The sequence below is a fragment of the Ochotona curzoniae genome, unplaced genomic scaffold (genome assembly GCF_017591425.1).
Source record: "Ochotona curzoniae isolate NIBS_2020 unplaced genomic scaffold, NIBS_Ocur_1.0 contig_1, whole genome shotgun sequence".
Classification (NCBI taxonomy): Eukaryota; Metazoa; Chordata; class Mammalia; order Lagomorpha; family Ochotonidae; genus Ochotona; species Ochotona curzoniae.
The window spans coordinates 33,046,626-33,069,144 of NW_024464918.1; the positions used below are offsets into that span (position 1 = coordinate 33,046,626).

General features: G+C 39.4%; 1 protein-coding gene across 2 annotated transcripts in view; it reads left to right on the plus strand.

The window, feature by feature from the left end:
• Window positions 1–22,519, plus strand: part of SLC12A2 (solute carrier family 12 member 2) — a 71,331-nt gene that overhangs the window by 21,104 nt on the left and 27,708 nt on the right. For both annotated transcript variants that reach the window (XM_040970382.1, XM_040970309.1), the window contains exons 5-15: window positions 68–207; window positions 2,775–2,885; window positions 4,425–4,533; window positions 8,658–8,785; window positions 8,884–8,968; window positions 11,750–11,907; window positions 16,953–17,060; window positions 18,348–18,471; window positions 19,388–19,489; window positions 20,580–20,735; window positions 21,979–22,078. In XM_040970382.1, coding sequence (XP_040826316.1) covers window positions 68–207; window positions 2,775–2,885; window positions 4,425–4,533; window positions 8,658–8,785; window positions 8,884–8,968; window positions 11,750–11,907; window positions 16,953–17,060; window positions 18,348–18,471; window positions 19,388–19,489; window positions 20,580–20,735; window positions 21,979–22,078 — 1,321 coding nt within the window. The remainder of the gene's footprint in view (window positions 1–67; window positions 208–2,774; window positions 2,886–4,424; window positions 4,534–8,657; window positions 8,786–8,883; window positions 8,969–11,749; window positions 11,908–16,952; window positions 17,061–18,347; window positions 18,472–19,387; window positions 19,490–20,579; window positions 20,736–21,978; window positions 22,079–22,519) is intronic.

Below are 22,519 nucleotides of genomic sequence, written 5' to 3' on the forward strand. Positions count from 1 at the left end.
ACTGCTGTGATTATTTGATGAATCTGCTTTATGAACTCTAACTTCTTTTCATTCTTTGTTTCTTAAGGCGGAGCATATTATTTAATATCCAGAAGTCTAGGACCGGAATTTGGTGGTGCGATTGGTCTGATCTTTGCTTTTGCAAATGCTGTTGCAGTTGCTATGTATGTGGTTGGATTTGCAGAAACTGTGGTGGAGTTGCTTAAGGTAATTCAGCTTTCTTCAGTCCTTTGTTTCCCAAATCATTCTTGAAGGCCTGTGTGCCATCTGATCCTGTGGAGGGTAGGAAAAGCAGTGGTGTGCTGACCACGAAGCATGCTCCCCAAGAAGCTTGGTGTGGAAGGTAGGTACAAGGGTTGCAGAACATCAGCTGCGGGTAACTGCGGCAGGCCTTGAGACCTGAGAGCCAGGGCAGGAGAAGCACTTCACCTGTTGTGTAGGGTGGAGTGGAGTTTAGACATTAGATTGGAAAGGCTGGGTGTGGTGGGAGAAAAAGAGAAGAAAAGCCTGAAAAAGGTGGAGTATTGTGCAGTAAAGAAATGACATATTTCTAAGTCTTTAGAATACAAATAGCAATACATTTTTAGAATAAAGGCAAGAGAAAGGCTCAAGTTGAGCAGAGTCTTGTTTGCAGTTAACTTTGGAGCTCACCTTGATTGGAATTTTGGCCATGATATAGCCAAGCACTCTAGAGAGAATAGACTTAAGGGAGCATAAAGGAAAAGAAAGCCATTTAAGATGCGACAGCTGGCCCTGGCATGATAGCCTAGTGGGTAAAGTCTTCACCTTGCCAGCGCCAGACTCCCATGTGGGTGCTGTTTTGTGTTCCAGCTGCGCCACTTCCCTTCCTGCTCCCTGCTTGTGGCCTGGGAAAGCAGTTGAGGAAGGCCCAAGGCCTTGGGACCCTGCACCCACGTGGGAGACCTGGAAGAAGCTTCTGGTTCCTGGCTTCAGATAGGAACAGCTTAGCTCTGGCCATTATGGCCACTTTGGGAGTGAACCAGTGGATGGAAGATTTTTCTCTGTCTCTCTGCCAGTCTGCCTTTCCAATAAAAATAAATAAATCTAAAAAAAGCGGCAGCTGTTCTGGGAGAGGAAATGGAAGCTTATGTTTGGAAATGTGTGCGACAATGAGAAGTTTTGAGGAGGTTGAAATGTATGTGCTTGACCGTGCAGGCATGTGGGAAGTCAGAGAAATTGTATTTAAAATGTAAACCCTAACTTCTGATGGGGGATTTGCTGTCACTGTGAGATTGCTGAGACACTGAGTGGAGCTGGCCAGAGGGTAGTTAACCATTGCTATGGAGTGAAGAGCTTGTTTGAAATCCCTGGGATGTGTGTGGTTTAAGAAGGGTTACGAAATGAGAGGATCCTCAAGTGACACAGCTGCTGTTAGGGAGTACCTGCCCTTCCCCGGGAGTATGGCGCCCATCTTTGCTTGTGCAGGGATGGGTGTGTGAGGTAGCGCCTTGCACTCTTCAGGGCTCATACTCTTACCTCTTACATTGTCCCCGTTGGAATGTCTTTATTTGGCATTCAATATTTAAGGCTTACTCTGAGTGATTGGTGATTAGAGTTTAAGAGTGTTGTTATCTTGTGGAAGATCTAAATTTAGCTCTGGATTTGAAAAATATTTGAAAATAGAATTGTATGTAGATGTTGAACTATATATATAAATATATATATATATAGCTTTAGTGTCGTGGTTTGTGACTCTAAAAACTGAACAGTAGATTCATGTTTTACTACTACCATTCCCCACTTCTGCAAATAGTTTTGAGGTACAGCTATCTAAATGTTACAGTGTGTCAGATGACAGAGATACCCCACTAATTTTTTAAAAATATATAATTAATATGTGTAGAATCAAATCGAATCCATCCAACTTTTAATTTAAGAAGACAAAAAAATGACCTTTGATACTGTATTGGTTAAATAGTAACACTTCCTATGTGTTTGATCAGCAAGATCTTTAAATCTGGGTCTTTCTCTATTTAATTTTTGTGGTAAGCTTGTTTTTGTTAATATCAAGCTTTTTTTCTGCCCTTATATTTGACCTCTTTGAATAGATTTTTTTTGGAAAGAGCATTCAGTATTTTTTAAAAGAAGCAACTTCAGGATTATAATACTCTTGTGTACTTTTTTCAGTTGTATTTTGATATACTCATTGTAAGTTATTCAAAAAAGAAAACCTAAGTAATTTGAATGTTTTGTGCCTTTTATTGTGTTACTGAGAAGAGGTGATTCATATGTTCTTCCTAGATTGATTAGAATTTTGCAGTCGTTAATTTTGATCCAGGTGATGATGACATTAAATAGACTTGATATGATAGCACCAATAATGTGGTGAATAGAATGGGAATAGTACATAGTTTTGAACAATAATACAAAGGTATATTCACCTTTCTTCATTGTTCAATGTGACAGCATGAGTTTATAGCACAATGAACACAACTTACGTCTCTGTGTAACTTGTAGCAAAGTTCTAACTGGTATACTACTTAGTCACAGTGTTTTGACTTCTTTGAAGCATTTTCCTTTTGTTGTTTGAGTCTGTGCCAATCACAATAATGCCAGCACCCACACATCAGCTATCAATAATTTAATCAGATGTCATTAGATGTTGAAGTTCCCTTTAATAGATAGTAATTAATTCCTTTGCCTTAGATTTTCCATTTATTTATGAAGTATTTATTCATGTGCCTGTGATATTTAATGATTTGAAGAATGTATATTAAGTAATATTAGTCCTTATTTGTAATTTTCTGTTTTAGGAACATTCCCTACTTATGATAGATGACATCAATGATATCCGAATTATTGGAGCCATTACGGTGGTGATTCTTTTGGGTATCTCAGTAGCTGGAATGGAATGGGAGTCAAAAGTAAGTCCTGGTAGCGACACATGCAGACAAGCAAATTGGGAAATTGGAGAGCTTATGTTTTGGGAACACGCTGAACTATGGTAGTATTTCTGATTGTAGTGGTATCTAATAGGCTACTTTCAAGAGGGGTTTATGTATAATAAGTTATATGCTATTTCATAGGGATGAGGAATATATGGCGTTTGTAGTAAGTCTAGGATATAGTTGAAGTAATACTCTTAAAATATTGAACTTCTTATTTCACACCCAATCTCATTTTGTGTTATGTAGAAACTCTCAGGTCAATAATATTGTTTGGTGGCTACAGTGAAGTGTTTGGCTTCCCATTTTGTCTAAAAGTTAGTATTATAGCAGCCATGAGGCAGTAACTGAAGTGTGAGAGAGCTGTTGCTGCTCTTTGCGGCTGAGGTCTCCAAAGGCAGCATGGAGCTGCTCCTTCTAGAAAGAGGGTGGTGAAGTCACATGTTCAACGGCAGAACAGCCAGGAATGATCTGTGTCTGAGTGTGCCTAGATCGCAGCACAGCTGTGCTCTCCGTTGTAATGAGTATCCCTAAGGAACATACTGTTTGTCATATTTGCTAAACCACAAATTAGCAAAATTTGAAAGATAACTTTTGTAAACAGTTAAGTCTTTGTTTTTAACAGACTGACCTTATTGATAGATCTTAGAACATGACTGACATGTTAGTTGTTCTTGTTCCCACAGATGATACCTGCTGTCCTGAGTGGTCAGTTTTGCTGAGGAAGGGGAGATACTGGTTCTAATCAACTAGCCTTTTCTTAGTCCCATTGGTCCCACTTCCATCTCAGCATTTTCCTTCCTTAAGTAGTCAAACACTGGCACTACATTTGTGGCGTATTCATTCTTCATGTCAAGACTATAGGGTGGATGTTTGGTGCAGCCCTTACACTGCTTGGGACACAACCTACTAAAAAAGAATACCTGGGTTCGATTCCCATCTGTGTTTGTAACTGCACACTGTGAGTCCCTGCCACCCACATGGGAGACCCACCCTTGAGTGCTGGGCTCTGGCTTTTGCTGGCCCAGTCTTGGCTTTTGTGAGCATTTAAGGAGTGAACCAGCTGAAAGGAAATGGTCTCTTGTCAGTCTTTCTCTCTGTCTTTCCAGTAAAGATAGGTATTTTAAAAATCCATCACAGTAAACAAAAATATGGCACTGGTAAAGAGAGGGAGTCAGGAAAGAGGGGTACACAGTGCAAAGCCTGTGGTGTTTTGGAACTGTGAGAGAGATGTCTGGTTTACAGGAGGGCCTGCATGTGCACAACTCACTTCAGATAGATGTGGTAATAATCTGGATTTTTGCTGTCTGGTTTTCTCTAGTATATTGTCCTAAGACATTTTTTTTTTTTTTTTTTAAAGAACGGTTCGTTTTACATAAATTGAGTTCTTCCTTTGTACTTGGCACTCTTTAAGGCACTGGCAAAAGACATAAATCCTTTTCCTTGTGGAATTAGTGAAATGAAATCAAAGGATCGACACAAGATGTTTGACTTTGATGTTCAATGTTTGAATTGCAGGCTCAGATTGTTCTTTTGGTGATTCTACTTCTTGCCATTGCTGACTTCGTCATAGGAACGTTTATCTCACTGGAGAGCAAGAAACCCAAAGGTTTCTTTGGCTATCAAAGTAAGTCAAAAGTATGGAATAATTTTTGAGGGTGGTACATACTACAGCTTCCTGTTTATTAGATTCAGTGAGTATGTTTTAGGTATTTTGCAGTGTAATTGAGTTTGCTCCCATGATTCACACTAATTTGCCAGTTGATTTAATTTTACCCACTGTATACTACACAGCTGGAAAATATATTTCTTCATGAAACTAATTCATGTTCTCCCATAACTTTTATTTTTCTTTTGTGTAACTTGGCATTTTGTGTATGTTTTCTACTAGTGAAATTAATTGTAGCTTGTTGGTCCCTGAAGATTCTGTGCCTTTCCGGACCTGTTCATGGTGCATTGGGAAGCCAGAGACTGAACTGCAGTAGTGTTTGTACAATCCTGTCACTCAGATGCCTTGCCCCATCTTCCTCAGTGGGTTTACCCTATCCAAGCCATGGAAGAAAAGGCCTAGTTCTGAGATGATTCACCCATATCCAGTCAGATCTGTGCAAAGATTTAACACAGAAATCCACAAATTTACTTGAAAAAAAATAAATGTGCTGAGAGCCACTGCGCCTTGCTGCTGACATGGCAGCCTGTAGATGTGCTGAGGAGCACGGACTGCAGTTAGGAGGGACTCGTAATTTTTAGAATTGTACATTTTTGAAATTTACTTTGGTCATTTATTTCCAAAAATGCTAAAAAATTGTACTTATTTGTTGCAATATCCTCAGTAATAAGACATTTTCCGCTTAGAACTTTGGTTAGCTTTAACATATTGGCAAATTCCCAATAACTCACATTTTAAATGTACTTATTCATTCAACATCTCTGACAACTTACAAAAGAATTACAGTTTGGTAATGTCCTAATACTTGCATACAAATAGCTCTCACCGTAGTGAGTGTGCCTTGACTTAGAGGATTAGCACTGCTTGGCCCTCCTCTCAGTCATAGTAAGGTATTGTCAGGAGTCGGCAGAGTGTGTGCATCATGGCATACTCGTTTCTCTTCTCTGTCTTCTGCCTGGTGTGGGCGTTTTTCTTCCAAGACTCATGCCCTGCTGTAGTCTGGATCTTACTGTTACTTTCTCAAAGGCAACCACTTTGTCAGCTTCACAACTTTGGCCTCTGTTATAAATTTACTTTAGTGAGCCCCATTTTTAAATACACTACCTTTTGATGTTTGTTCCCCTCTAACTAGCACATTTTTTTTCTGTCCTGACAGTTAATTAAATCTTCATCTCCTGTGTAATTCTTGTTATTAAAAGACAAAGTCCAAGCTGCGGAAAACGTGAGCGAAGTGTACAGTCGATCCCTTCACCTTTCACTTCAGTTGATTGGTTCTGCTTCTTAGTACGACTGTCTCGTTTTTGGAGAAGTTGTAGAAACCATGACTTCTCAACCTCTGAGTAGTTCAGCTTTTACATCTCTGCTGAGGAAGAGAGTAGCTCAGGAAATGGAACATGAGCAAAAAGTGATGGCTAACTCAAGATTTTTAGAGCAACTTCCATTTATCTAGTATCTAGAATAAATGTATTGCATTCATTTGTCATGTCTTTGATTTCCTTTTAAGTTTTTTTTATGATTGTTTACTGATCTTCAGTCATCTTTTTTTCTTTTAAATATTTATTTATTTTTATTGGAAAGGTGGATATACAGAGAGGAGAGACAGAGAGGAAGGTCTTCCTCTTGATGTTTCACTCCCCAAGCAGCTGCAATGGCCAAAGGTCAGCCAATCAAGCCAGGAGCTTCTGGTTGGTCTTCCACATGGGTGCAGGGTCCCAGGGCTTTGGGTTGTCCTTCACTGCTTGGTTCCCAGGCCACAGTAGGAAGCTGGGTGGAAAGTAGAGCTGTCAGTGTTAGGACTGGCACCCATATAGGATCCTGGTGCATTTAAGGTGAGGACTTTAACTGCTAGGCCATCATGCTAAGCTGCCCCCTTCCCCATTTTTTAAAATAGATTTATTTAGTTGTATTAGAAAGATTTATAGAGAGAAGGAGTGGCAGAGAGAAAGATCTTCCATCACTTGTTCATGGCACAAGTTGCCACAACAACCGGAGCTGAGCTGATCTGAAGCCAGGAGTCAGGAGCTTCTGCCTTGTCTTTCATGCGGGTTCAGGGTGTCAAAGCTTTGGATGGGAAGTGGAGCAGTTGGGCTATGAACCAACACTCGTATGAGATCCCAGTGTGTGCAAGGTGAGAACTTTAGCCGTTAGGCTACCGTGTCAGGCTCCAGTCTTCTTTAAGACTTCTCCTTCAAGAGCATAGGGCATTTGAGTGTGCTTTAAAGCATATTTACCTGGTTGAAAGGCATAGTGAATGAGAAAGAGCGACAGATGGAGAGACAGAGTCAAGCCACATCTTCCTTCCATTGGTTCTCTTCCTAGATGGCTAAAATAACTAGAGATGGTAGGCTAAACCCAGGAGCCAGTAACTCCATCCTGTTCTTCTAGAATTTTTCTCTGCCTCCTCTCAGGCACATTAGTAAGGACCCGGAAGTGGAGGAGCGGGGAGTGGAATCTGCATGCCCAGTATTAGGGTTGTGGATATCACCCAATGGTCTATTGTAATCCAAAAACTTGGGGCACTACGTCTGTCCCTCCCACCACCTTTTCCCCTCACCCCCCACCACCGCTCCCATTTGTCGTTTTGAATTTTTTTTCCATCTTTCCTAATGTCATAGGAATACCACATACATGGTTGTATTTGCAGGGCATCAAGTTAAGAAATGCACATGTCATTTCTACACTTGGTCAAAGTGATGCAGTGAAGCTTCTCTGTGAGGCTGTTGGCTTGGTAATCAGTGTTCCTGTAAAGGGTGTTCTGAGATGTGCCTAGCCACATCCCTGTCAGACTTGAACCAAATGATTTTGTTATTAACACCTCTCATCTGGCTTTTGTCTGTTTCTTGGTTACAGTCATACATTACATGGTGCTAGGCCACATGTGCAGTTTCTTTGTCCTTTGCCTCAGCATTTCTGTTCGGATGTTCTCGTGACTTGAGAACCCACCAGAACAGCACATTTCTGCCTCTTAACCTGCTGTCAGGTCCCGGCAGACAGTCAGCCACTGCTTTGATGTCTGGCTTTGGGCATCTCGGGCTCTCTGGGTCTAGCTGCCCCTCTGAATGTGTCATCTTTGTATAGTGAGTGTAGTCTCCTGTTTCTAGACTGCACAGCTTCAGCTATCTCCTGCGAGCTATTCCTGCTTCCATGTTGACCCCTTGTACCTGTGTTTCTGAACCTACTTTGGCTTTCATTTTATTTGGCATAAAATTACATGTGTGCAAGATTTCGTATGATCTGACCCTGCTCGTCTTTCCTGTCTCCTTTCCTTCCCCACTTTGCTTGAGTTCTGCATATACTGTGTGCTGACTCTCACCACGCTCCTTTCCCCTTGTCTTCATGTGACATACTGACTCTTGCTCAGTAGAAAGCCAAAGTATTTTGTCTCCGAAGTTTCATCCCTTTATCTTTCCAAATCCACATTGAATTAGCTTCTCTTTTTCTCAGCTGCCATACCTGCTTTCATTTGAGACTGAAGTTGTGTGATGGCAGGAACCCTGCCAGCTTCATTGGATTGTGTGTCTAAACACTTGGGGCTTATTGATAACTCTAGTATGGACTGGTATGTAATATATACACAGGTATTGAAAAGATAGGAGTGCTTTGTTTTAATGCCAGTGCCTGTCTTTCTGAATCATTGAAGGTATTACAGAGTTTTCATCATTATTGAATAAAACACCGTTGGGGAAACTTTCCTAAAATCACCTTGCAAGCTGATGAAAAGTCTCAGTAATCAGCTAACTTACTGTGTGGAAATGAAGAGATCTGTAGGAGGAGTAGTGTAGATTCTTAGGAAGAAAATGCCTCCAGATTAGCATGTTTCTCGTTTTGCTTCCTCTTTTGTAGTTCCTTTGTAGTTCTTTGCTCTCTGGTGTTGAGGGGCTTCCCTCTACTTGGCTTTGCATTTGCATTAGTGAACAAAAGACATGGGCGAACATCATCATTTTGCTACAAACCCCGTGCAAGAAAAGGGAAGCACTAAAACTCCAGTTAGGAACTTGAGCAGTAACCCCATTACACTTGACCTGCATGTTGGGGTTCCATCTGCTGTCCTTCATTTGACAGAACTGTTTTGGTTTCCACAGCTGAAATATTTAATGAGAACTTCGGACCTGATTTTCGCGACGAGGAGACTTTCTTTTCTGTGTTTGCCATCTTTTTTCCTGCTGCAACTGGCATTCTGGCAGGAGCAAACATCTCAGGTGATCTAGCGGTAAGTGTTGCAAAGAGCTGTATTGTTTGTGTATTTAAAAGTCATATACACATATTCATTTTTAAAGATAGAAATAAAAAAATCTTCTTGTCTTCTAGGATCCTCAGTCAGCCATACCCAAAGGAACACTCTTAGCCATTTTAATTACTACGGTGGTTTACATAGGAATTGCAGTATCTGTAGGTAAATAGCCTTACATTTCTTTGTTTCACAGATTTTATGATACATATACTATGTTAATAATTTTTTAACTTTTAAATTCGGAAGTACTTCAATAAATACAGGAGTGACCTACTGTAATTCAAAAATTGAACTAGTAGTGCCGTTTATAGGAATTACCTAAACCTCCACATGTTTTATTGTTTTTTCTCTAGGAGTTTTACTGCATAATAATAAATTAGAAAATTAAATCGGTAACTCTTAAATTTCACTGAGATGTATTTATAGAAAAGCAGTCATACCTAAGGAAGTGAATTTTACTCTTAATAGAATTCTGTTGTTATGTGTGGTGATTATATCTTCATGTAGTAAAATTATCAAAACAATTAAGCATTGCCAGTGCTTTCTAAATTTTATTATAATAGTATAAATACACTGCTTTTGAAGAACCAGAACAAATTAAGTTGAATAACAATCTTACTGTAATTTTACTAAAAGATGAAAATTATTTTAAAATTATTAGATCTTGGATATTTTTAAATAATGCAGGAAATCTTGAAAACTATTTTACTGTTTTCATGAGGAAATGGAAACAGTGATTTTTCTACTAAAGAGAGTGACACTTAATTTTTTTTTTTTGATGGCAAAGAGTGTTATATTTTCTTTAAATGAGATTCTTAAAAAACTGTTTACTCCATATTATAGTGTTTGGTTTACTGAAACTTCTAATTTATGAAAACAGTGTTAGTAAATTTCATTACTGTTAATTTATATACAGTTTCCTGTGATATTTTATGCTTCCAAACCATATTATATACCTAGAACATGTTCTTGAAATATAAGCATTGCTTTAACTGAGCAAACTAAAAACTGGGTTTTACAATAATTTTTTTTTCTGTGTTTTTCTCTTAATTGATGTATTTATTTGAAAGGCAGAGTTGCAGTGAGAGAAGGAGGGACAGTGAGGAAGACATTGTTTATCTGCCAGTTCACTCCCCAAATGGTTGGGAAAGGCCAGTACCGGCAGCTGGAATCTTCTGTCAGCTCTCCCGTGAAGCTGGCAGGAGCCCAAACACTTCGGCCATGCCCCCACTGCTTTTTCCAAGCATGTTAGTGGGAAGCTAGATCAGAAGTAGAACAGCTTGGCCTAGCATGGTGGCCTAGCAGCTGAAGTCCTCGCCTTGAACGTGCCGGCATCCCATATGTGTGCTGGTTCTAATCCCAGCGGCCCCACTTCCCATCCAGCTCCCTGCTGTGGCCTGGGAAGGCAGTTAAGGATGGCCCGAAGCCTTGGGACCCTGCACCTGCATGGGAGACCCAGAAGAGGCTCCTGGCTTTGGATTGGCACAGTTCCGGCCGTTGCACTCACTTGGAGAGTGAATCATTAGATGGAAGATCTTGCTCTCTGTCTCTCCTCCTCTCTGTATATCTGACTTTGTAATGAAAATAAATAAATCTTACAAAAAGAAGTAGTAGAGCCACTCGATCCAAACAGGTGCTCATGGTATACCAGCATTGCATATGATGGCTCAGTGCACTGTGCCACACTGCCAGCTCCTATAGTTGAATTTCATAATCATACTACAAAATTAAATTTCAACTTGATGTCAGTCCAAACAATAACAAAATCTGGTTTCCTAGACTATGTATCCCACACTGTAAAATTGCTGGTGGAGTAGTGCAAGAAGCCACTGTCTCTAACGTGTAGTAGCAGCCAGGCGAGTAAACAGAGCCTTTTGCTAGTGCCTCTTGCGGCTTCAGTGTGGGGTTTCCTGCCACCAGAGCTACAGGGATGAAGTATCAGTGTATGGACCACTTGGAAGAAGCTGCTTCAGAGCTGGAGGGAAGCCCCTGCATTGTGCTGTCTCCCCTTCCCCCAGAGCCATCAACACACATAGCTCTGAGATATGCATGTGAAAATTGAAGAATTGAGACGTGCAGTTTTTTATTGTGGAATTTTTTTTAAACCAATTATTTTACCTCTAAGTTTTTGTTGTAAACCTGTCATTTTTACCTCATAGATGATAAAATGATGTTTCCAAAGAAGTATTTCAGAAAAAAAATATTTCGGAAAAATAGTCAAAGGAAATGTCTTTACTGTTAGTTATATATGAACATTATTACAAATAATGAAATACTCAATTTACTATGCCAGCTTGCCTTTTTTTCACACAAAGGTAGGCAGCATTTCTGATGGATACATGGTAGCTATCACTCAACCTAAGAAAAAGTTGACTGAAGGTATTAACTACTTCCTGGTTACCTTTTGCTTCCTACTTAGTGGCTCTCCTGTTGGGGGCACCTCTTAGAGACCCTCTGTTTTCTAAGGTTTGACTATACAGTACATTTAATCAATTTCTTCCTCACAGAATACCCATCTAAAGTGTTAATTTGACCACGTTGGCAGTGTAAAACATTTGGTATATAGGAAAACATTTCTCCTTATTTGTTAGCACGGAGTTACTTGGGTTAAGTGTGTCTTAAGTGAATCAAGAAACAGTTGCACTCATTACCCACTTTCCACAATTGTCTTTTTGAGGACTTTGTGTGTTTGTGCAAATACTGTTTTTAAGAGAAGGTTCAGTTGCTTTACTTAAATACTGGGAAGCACTGTGCTTTGTGCATCCCGTTCGAGGTGCCGTGACTGTATGCAGGCCTGTGGTACCTGACTTCCCTTTGGAGTGGTAAAGGTGGTGGTGTGAGAGTGGAGAGCCAGTGGTGCTTGGCTTCCCTGGGGTGTTTGTCTAGTTCTCAGCTGATCTTGCATGTCAAGCTTCATGCTTCTCTCTGCCGCTTGTGCCTCAGGTTCTTGCGTCGTTCGGGATGCCACTGGGAATGTTAATGACACTATTGTGACAGAGTTCACAAACTGTACCTCTGCCGCCTGCAAACTAAACTTTGACTTTTCATCTTGTGAAGAAAAAGACGGTGTGTGTGCCTACGGCCTCATGAACAACTTCCAGGTGAGCATCCTGTTATGTAACACGGGCATTCCATCCTGAGGCCTCACTGCCATCAGATATGAGATGTGACCATTTAGAGGGAAGCCATAATTTTAACTTGTATCCAAAAATCTACATAGCTCATCATGCAAGCCGGTATATATGAAAGGGTGGGGTCAGGGCTCCTTGAAGAGCAAAGGACTTTCAGGGTTGCACCGAGTAGCAGTGTAACGTGCATTCAGTGTGCGTGCAGGTGGGACACAGTGGGCAACTTCAGAAAGCAACAAGGTCACCCTTGTTTGTTAGTCCTTTGGATTCTTCTTTTCATTCCCTGATCTTGGTGGCTGTCTTTACTCATGCCGCGTGCTCTTCTTTTTCCCCCTTTCTTAAAGTTTTATTTCTGTTTATTTAAAAAACAGTTACAGAGAAAGAGAAAGGTCTTCCAGTTGTGTGGCTCACTCCACAAATGGCTGCAATAGCCAGAGCTGAACTGGTCAGAAGCAGGAACCTGGAGCTTCTTCCAGGTCTCCCACACGAGTGTAGGGGACAAGGACTGGGGCCATCCCCTGCTGCTTTCCCAGGCACATTAGCAGGGAGCTGAATCAGTAACGGAGCAGCAGGGCCTTGAAACAGTGCCCATGGACTGCCAATACCCCAGGCAGAGGCTCAACATGCTATGCCATGGCACTGGCTCCCATGCCATACATTCTAGATTACTATAGTTGTGTGTAAGTTCTGAAGTCTAGTCACATAATTACTCTCACTGTCCTTTTCCAAAATTGGTTTAGGAATTTGAGTTGCTTTGCTCTTCATACAGAATTTTAGAATAATCCCTATGTATCTACCAAAAGTCTTGCTGAGATTTTCATAGGAATTCTTTTTTTTTTTTAAAGATTTATTTTTATTATTTTTTGATTGGAAAGGCGGATATACAGAGAGGAGAGACAGAGAGGAAGATCTTCCGTCCGATGATTCACTCCCCAAGTGAGCGCAACGGGCCAATACTATGCCGGTCCGAAGCCAGGAGCCTCTTCCGGGTCTCCCACGCGGGTGCAGGGTCCCAAAGCTTTGGGCCGTCCTCAACTGCTTTCCCGGGCCACAGGCAGGGAGCTGGAAGGGAAGCGGGGCTGCCAGGATTAGAACCAGCGCCCATATGGGATCCAGGGCGTGCAAGGCCGAGGACCTTTAACCACTTGCGCCACCGCGCCGGGCCCTTCATAGGAATTCTTTACCTTTGTGCATCAATTTGAACAGAATTGATGTGTTCAGTATTATGTTTCATTTATATCTTTGACATTATTTGTCCAAGTGTGTAGTTTTCAGCATGAGTTCTTTAAGTATTTTGCTAATTGGGCCTGGCACAGTAGCCCAGCGGCTAAAGTCCTCACCTTGCATGCACTTGGATCCCATATAGTTGCTAACTTATATCCCAGCTGTTCCACTTCCCATCCAGCTTCCTGCTTGTGGCCTGGGAAAGCAGGGAAGTATTGACCAAAGCCTTGGGACTCTGCTCCTATGCTGGAGACCCGGAAGAGGCTCCTGGCTCCCTGCTTCTGGCTTTGGATCAGCTCGGCTTCAGCTGTTGCAACCACTTGGGAGTAAACCAGCAGCTGGAAGATCGTCCTCTATGCATCATCACCCTGTGAACCTGACTTTGCAGGAAAGATTAACAATTAAGCAAAGTAAAATTTTGCTAATTATATTGAAGCATTCCATTGAGTTTAGTTTTCTATTTATTGAATTAAGCAATTCTGCACAATTGCCTTATGTATAAAAGTCCTGTTAAAAAACTTGTGTTGTTATTCAATTGAATGTAACCAGACAAGTTAAACAACAATACTAAACCAGCATTTAACTTAGAATTTAATTCTGAGTGATATTTAAAAGTAGGTGAGCTTTAAAACTTTATGAGCTACTTGAAGCTTAATGTTACTTGTCAAGGATTTGGAGACTATTCATTCTTTCGCTCATTAGCTTTAATAAAGTACTGAAGTTAAAATGAAATTTATGGGATTTTAAAAGTTCAGAAGAGATTTTATACAAAAGTTAATTTGAGACTAAGTCCTAGGAGGACAGAAACAAGCATTCAGATTAAAGAAAATACTGTCAGTTTTGCAGAATGTGGAAATCCATGGATTATAAATGAAAAACGTTGCTTCCTAACTTTTCAAATTTTTTAAAAAGATTTCTTTGTTTTTATTTCAAAGTCAGGTATACAGAGAGGAGGAGAGACAGAGAGGAAGATCTTCCCATGATTCACTCCCCAGGTGAGAGCAACAGCCAGAACTTGAGCCGATCTGAAGTTAGGATCCAGGAGCTTCTTCCAGGTCTCCCACGCAGGCTTTGGGTCATCCTTGACTGCTTTCCCAGGACACAGGCAGGGAGCTGGATGGGAAGCAGGGCTGCTGGGATTAGAACCGGCGCTCATATGGGATCTCGGTGCATTCAAGGTTAGGACTTTAGCTGCTAGGTCACCACTCTGAACCCAAGTTTACGAATCTTAAAGAAACATAATGTAGAATTTTATATAACATTCTCCAATTTTATAGTAATATAGTTGAATCATTTTTATTCAGAAGCCAGTGTATACTATACAAAATGTGTAAATTTTACTTTGAAGAGTTTTCATTTAAATTCTTGCTGGCGTTACTGGATTTGTTTTCTGCTGGTAGTTTTCAAGCAGTTGACTGCGTGTTCAATAACTTTCAGTATTGTGCCCAGTTATGTAATACAAGTTTGTGTTGTATAGTCACAAGACTCGGCAGAATGGCAGGAATGAAAGACAGCATTCAACTCCAGCTAATGATTCAGGCGCTTCTGCTACTGATACTGTGTAGGAAAGGCAGCAACTCCGGCTTCTGCCCAGTGACTGAAAGTGCTGGTCAGATTTCTGTGTTGTTGCTTTCAGATCCGTGCCTGGAATGGGGCTGCTTCAGCAAAGAGGAGTTTGGTATAAATAAATATGGTTTTCTAGGTTTAAATAAGTGATCTATATAATTTCTTACAAACAATACAAAATGTGGGGAATCTTATGAAAGTCAAAATTGCTTGTAATTTGGAAAGAATGGCAGATAGAATATAACTTTAGAATGAGTGTGTAAGTGGAAGTCTGATGAGATCACTGGTCATACTTAATATGCTGTTTTATGTAGAACTGGCTTTTTGTTAAAAGATCTAGGCTGTCTGGGTGATTTAAAGCTTTTCATTTATTTATACCCTTGTGTTCCCCATATTTCTGTGATATTAACTTCTGAAACGTTTGAGTCATCGTCGTGTAATCAAATACGAGCTGCTTCATCCTGTCAGGATAAAGCCTTCAGACCTCAAGTTCCTCTGCTTCCTCTTCAGGCTGGGTGGCAGTCACTGTGTGTGCGTGTGTGTGTGTGTGTGTGCTCGCGTGTGTGCTGATGGATGCCTACCTGCCCTCTCCCCTCATGTGGTGCATCTCTGCCTTCAGTCCCGAGTGGTTTATGCATTTTGGCAAGGGATTGTACCCAAAATGAAGTCTTACGCGTGGTGTCCAGTATGAAGTTGCAATCATTTGTGTGGTAGTCTTAAACTGCTTCAAGCCAGATTTCCTTACATCACTGCGTCCAGTTGGCATGTGCTTAGGTAAATGAAAGGTCAGTCTCCAGCAAAGAAGTCCTGAAGCTGTGTGGTGGTCACAGATGTGTGCTGGCCATTTCATAATGGGTGGATCTCTTTCACAGGACAGGAATCCACCATCCAATTCCTCCAGCACCAGTTTGTATTAGAAGATTTCAATTACAGAAGGAACTCTGTAATGAGCGCCTTTTGTCTTTTTTTCTGTTTACTTTGTGTGTATATGTATGTTGCAAACATTTTTACCTCATCCATAGAACAATTAAACATGACGCAGTGAAACATTTAACACATTTTTATGCAAGTACAGTACTTGCTTTTGCTTAAGAAATGTCACATCAGTGAAATAGTTAAACATATGTCCTATATCCATTCCTCTATTAGTCCTAATAATTGGCTTTATTTCCAAATAGGGTTGCACATGGCATTTAGTTACATCAGCTTAAAATCCTTCAATGGAATTTCTAGTCTGTCTTTGTGACATTTTGAACAGTCCAGTTATTCACAGTACTCCTTAGAAAATTTTGAACATGTGTGCAAAGACACTGTCCCTCATGTACATATTGCTGGGCACCAGTTATCCGTCATGTGAACTGATTTATAACTGCCTCAGAGTATTTACAGGCAACTTGTGGACTCCATGTTCTGTCCTTTGGCTCAAATATTTCCTGTGCAAGCCTGTTACAAGCACAGTACCTATTATGCATTGTCAACAATGTGTGAATCAATCCGATTAACTTTCTCAGCTCAACTACCGGTTTACTAGAGGAATAGAGGCAAGGGGAGCAGTTTAACTCTCTACTATTATAGAGAAAACGGAGACGAGTGCAGCAGGTCGAACAGCACAGGGCAGATGCAGTCTGTAAACTCAAGTGTGGGTCTCTAGGACAAGTGGTGTAAAAAGAATGAGAAGGAAGTGAGACTGTTAGAAAAAGACTGGAAAGAACCATCAGCCAAATAAAATGAGTGATCTTCAGTGGGATCCTGATTTGAATAGACTGTTTTTAAAAAACCCAATGAAAGAAACAGTTGGGATGTTGCCTGGATATGTGGTGCTATTAAGAAGTTGAGCTTTTAAGGTGCAACAAAGGCATTGTAGTTGAGCTTTCACAAGTCCTCGAGTGTTAGATATATCCTGAAGCAGTTACATGTGAGCTGAGAGATGGGCTTCATGTAATGCTGAGACTGGCCTTGCGTTGATTGTTGTTGAAATGTGGTGATGGGTGTTTGAAAGTTCATTTTACTCTCTACCAAAGTGTCTGAAAGTTCACAAAATGAAAAGCTATCTTTATGTACTTGTTTTATTTTAATAAGGGCCAGTAGTAGATTTGTTTTTAGGAATTGGTAGTGAATAAGCCGTCGCTGTTTGTTATCAAATTGTCCATGGGCTTTGTATTCTTCATTAGAAGGATCACGATGTGTTGTTAAGACTTATTTTTCCATTTTGGTCACTTTTACTTAAGGTCATGAGCATGGTGTCAGGATTTGCACCATTAATTTCTGCAGGCATCTTTTCAGCCACACTTTCTTCAGCATTAGCATCTCTTGTGAGTGCTCCTAAAATATTTCAGGTGAGTATTTCATATTACAGGCTTTATTGATGGGACTTAGATAATGCTTTTTCAATTTGCTATTGTTAACTGTTTCCAATTTATTTCCATATGTCAACTACATAATATGTCTGTGACATTCACATGCACTTATCAAACTTGGTGCAAAGTTTTATATATGTGAATGAGAGTGTGTATATATGAACGGGAGTGTGTATATTTCTACAAAATGCCTTCACCTACTGTCAACATGTAATGTTTGAGCTATCCTTATGGACGTGAAGGTAGATCTTGGTTTTTGTTTTTGTATGCTTAGCATATTTTCAAGGTGTTTGACCAAGGATTAGAAGTGTAGTCTAAGAATCAAGTGGCAAACCATCTTGTCCCAGTCAGCATGATGTCAGTGAAAAGTTTGCTTTTCGGTGACTCAGTTGCCAGTCTGCTGCACATTGCAAATACTAAAAGGTTTAAGGATTTATGGGATGGATTTAATGCTCCTTTTAATGAGCAATGGACAAAAAGCTGATGTTGATTAGAAAATACTTTTTATTACTGTTAATGTTGTAGATACTACCAATGAGTGCGATGAAGGTGTAGAATATATTAAAATTATATTCAGTATTTTATGAAATGTCTTTAAGCTTTATAATTTTGTACTATTTTATTATTTATATTTGTAATTTTATTATAATTAGAGTAATAAGAATTTTATGTGTTTTTACGTTTAGAATTTTTAAGTTTTATTTATTTGGGAGGCAGAGTTCCAAAGAGGCTTCTCTAATCCTCTAGTTTATTCCCCAAATGACCACAGCAGCCAGGGCTGGGCCAGGCCAAAGCCTGTAGCATCATCCAGGTTTCCCACATGTGTGGAGGGATCCAGGTAGCTGGGCCTTCTTTGGCCACTTTTTTTTTTTTTTTTTTCGGAGGGAACTGGAGTGGAAGTCAGCAGCGTCCACAACCCAGTGCTTGTTTAGGGTGCTGGCATCTGCCATAAGCCTCTGGCTCAGCTTTCAGCTTCTGTTTGCAAGTTTATTTCTCTCATTTCCTCATTCATAAGTAGGAGATTTTATAGCAGCGGAGTAGGTGGATAAAATCTTTAGTATTCCAAACTAGCAACCCTTCTGCTATTTGAAATGTTCGGATCTCTTTCACAGAGTTCTAGGCAAGGTCATGTGAATTAGGAAAGAATGAAGAACAGAATTAGGAACTTGGGTTTCCTTCAGGATCAAGTGTTTGAGTTATCATTGTGAGCAGATCAGGTGGCAGAGTTTGAAGTGCTTTGTATTCATGTTTGCCTTTCTTCACTAGGCTCTGTGTAAGGACAATATCTACCCAGCGTTCCAGATGTTTGCTAAAGGTTATGGGAAAAATAATGAACCTCTTCGTGGCTACATTTTAACATTCTTAATTGCACTTGGATTCATCTTGATTGGTTAGTTTTATGAATGATATCTTAATGTAGATTTCGATGCATTTATAGTATTAGCTGTAAACAGTAAACATTTATTAGCATACTGTTACTTTGCTTAGTTTACCCTTTTTTTCTGATCAAATGAGAGTACTTATGAAGTATGCAGTAAGTATTTGCTAAAATCATTGCCATCACTAAGGGCTAGAAAAGTTATAGTTTTCTTGATCATAAAACAATTATGATGAAGAACAATGGCTTTTTTTAAACCATTAATCACAACTGAGTCAGTGAGTTTTTCATAGCTGAAAGATTATTGATTTTAAAAACGTAATATTGAAAAGTGTGATGAAACCAGCTAGTACTGTGTGGCCTCGTGGAAACTACCTTTCGTGTTATATTGTGGGTATGTGGTGTAGCAGATTTTCCAGGACAAGTCAGCAGCAACTGGTAGCTTCCCATGATCCAGCAGTTTTTTTTTTGGTCTGTACTTCAGGGGAGACTATGTGCATGTGCCCAAGGAGCATAGAATGATATTAATATCATTAATGATTGTATGGAAAATGGAAGCAACCTAAATCAACCTGAAAATGAAACTACAGTTTGTTGTATCCATGTGTCAAAGTTAGTGAGTTTAATATAAATTGAATTGAAAGATGATATATTAGTATGTGAGTTCAACTTCCAAAACAGCCCTGTGTAATATGATTGTAAAGGCCAACCAACTTTAAAATAGTGAAATTCAAATAGCACTTTCTCTGTGCACATTAAGGTTTGATTTCTGAAATATGGCTGGATCATATAGCAACATATACATATTAAATATGAATGGTGGACACAGGAATGTTTTTACACTATAAACCAAAGATTTAAAATGTTTCCTAATTCTCGAAAACTTAAAATGTCTAATGTGACTAAATTAACTCCTTTTGTTTCCTAGCTGAGTTGAATGTTATTGCTCCAATCATCTCAAATTTCTTCCTTGCATCATATGCATTGATCAATTTCTCAGTATTCCATGCATCACTTGCAAAGTCTCCAGGTAAACTGACATTTTTAAAAAGTTTTATTAATGTATTCTTTGGTTTCAGAGAAACTGAGACTTGCACACATTTTAAGACAGTCTGTGGGGTTAGCTCACATGCTCAGCCTGCCCTGACAGGTGAGTTAAGCGTTTCACATTCTCTGATGTGAAGGAAGTTACTGTCTCTTGTCTTAAAAACATTAGAAATAGCCTCCATCTGATTCTAACACTGTGAAAGAATTATTTTAGTATTCTTACAAACTTTTATATACTATTCAATTGAATTGTTTCAATTCTAAGAACATTGTCATGGTGCCGTTAACCTTTTCAAAACTGCTTGAGTACCTTGAGTTTTGGGGACTTCTGAAAAGTATCAGTGTTTGTTGAAGTCCAGCACCAATTGGAAATGAAGGAAGAATTTGTTCCCTCCAAGAGTTCACAGTCTTGGGACAGGAAAGAAAATGTAGATGATATTTAGAGAAGCGTTTGAACTTCAGTTTTTACTTTGAAAATATTCATTTTATCAAAGTGATTTTTTTAAAATGTTTTTGTTATTGGAATGTCCCTCAGTACCTGTGGAAAAGCATGACCCTGAGCAATTTGTAGAGTAGGCTTAATTCATAAATGCTTCTGTAACTGGGAATACATGAGCTTCTCCAGTCAGCCCAGTTTTCTCTGGCAGCTGGACAAACGTGTAACAATTTTCTGACATGACTTTGAAATATTTGGTAAGTGGCCAAAACTATGAGTATGCCTCAAGCTCAAAATTAAGAAATGAAGCTTTATTATTCAAGACTCAGTGTGTTTTATACCTTTCTAGTTTCAGCATTCACCAGGGAAGGTAGTTACGTATTTTTGGTAAAAGCTGTTAGATATAAAACCAGTAAAAAGTGGTAACATAGAATCAAATAGACATGCCATCTTCATGAGGTAGCCTTAAAGTTCCGCTGTAATTAGCAAGGTTTGCTTGCTTTAGCACTAGGAGTTAGCCTTGCTGTTAATACTTAAATCCCTGTCAGTGTGACAGACACAGGAAATGTGTATGCACTGCCTTGTACGTGCTGTTGCTTCAAGCATTTGAGGTATCATTGTTTTCGGTTATTGTTAGGTTGGCGCCCCGCCTTCAAATACTACAACATGTGGATATCCCTTCTTGGAGCAGTTCTGTGCTGCATAGTGATGTTTGTCATTAACTGGTGGGCTGCTCTGCTGACCTATGTGATCGTCCTGGGCCTTTACATTTATGTCACCTACAAGAAGCCAGGTTAGTAGCCTGTGTTGGTTAGTATTTTCAAACTTAGAAAAAAAATTAGGAGTTTTTTGTTAGTTTTCATCTTTTGTTTGCATGCGGTGTCAAAGCTTAAGTATTTCCAAATACACACAGGGTTTTGTTTTGCATTTCAAATATATTTGGTTCTTGTGAAACAGCTATTTATTTGTATGTGATTCTATTATCACCTATAGATTAAACCAGTACTTTTTGTAGAAAAAAATAGTAAATTCATGTAATTGATTTTTCTGTTAAGTTTATTTTAATATTATTCTTTAAAATGATTCAGATTTGTAGTATGAATTGCACTAAGAAGTGTGCATACACTTACCTGCAGTAGTCTCAGAATTGTGGTGAAGTGCCATAGAATTTACAAAATAATAGTATACAGCTGTGTTTCCCATGAGCCGGAAAAGTGGAACAAACGTTTTAATGAGGAAATGGTTAGTGATTATCCATTGAGTATTGGTCAGAATGGCTCAGTGTATGTAAGGAAGAAATTGCAGGAGTAGCTTTACAGGATATTAGTTTATAACATTGAGAAAGCATTTAGTAATCCAAATAGGAAATGTTGAGGCTTGGAATTATTAAAGCACTGCCTGTAGAATGAAATGGACAGAATTGTCTTTTTAACTATTTTAGAAGCAATTATTTTTCTAACATTTTTCTATGGATTGTACGAATTAAGATGTATCTGAAGTCATCTCTTGACACCAGGTTGTTTATTCAATAAGGAATAAAAATGTCCTGACCAAATCACGAATGGTTTAGTACTATAAATAGTACTTCATGATGATTTCCCTTTTAGACCTTTGGCCGTATGAACAGCGATTGTAATATATTTTCTGTGTTTGTGAAAGACTCTTCACTTGAAAACATAGTATGTCTGCAGCCCTATCGTTTTACTCCAGTGTTAATGTTTTTGTTAAATATAATTGTACTTAGGTTGGTTACAGTCCCCTTTTTAGAAAAAACCTTATTTCTTTGAAAGAGACTGAGTGAGATCTTCCCACCTGCTGTTTCACGTTCAGATGGTCAAAGCAGCTGGGGCTGGGCCAAGATGAAGCCAAGATTCTGGAACTCCATGTGGTGTCCCGTGCGTGTCAGAGCTCCATGACTTGGGCTTGCTTTGGCAATTGACTTCTTCAATAAGAAAGCAGTGTGATTCTGTCTGGCGGGGCTGTGGATGGGTTGTCGCTGCTGTTCGTCACGCTGTGTGCCATGCTCTTCCCCACAGACGTGAACTGGGGCTCCTCCACACAAGCCTTGACGTACCTGAACGCACTGCAGCACTCCATTCGCCTCTCTGGGGTGGAGGACCACGTGAAGAACTTCAGGTACGGGCAGGGGAGCACGGCAGCATTTTCTCTGTGCTTGCTAATCCATTCATTTATTTTTCAGTAACATTTTCATATACTGATATTTCATTAAAAAGTTCTCTTAGTTTTGGTTAGGCTTAGGCAATTTAGTCAACAAAGTGTCAGGAAGAGAAAAATTATCTACCCTAGAAAATGTTAGAAATGTTTTGGAAGTCTCTCATCTGAAATTATTTTTTTAATAGTAGGTATCATAAAGGGTAAGATTTTTTTTTACCTTATATTACTATTAAGTATATGCTAAGTATAAAAATCATAAAAGGTTTTGATCTGTTTTATTTCATAGTTTTATTAGGACACTAAGTATTTTCTTAGGTTTTTTCCCCCCCTACAACTAGCTAAATGGGAAAATCCAATGCATTACTACTAAAACCTGAGCATACAACTAAGTATATTTTGGTT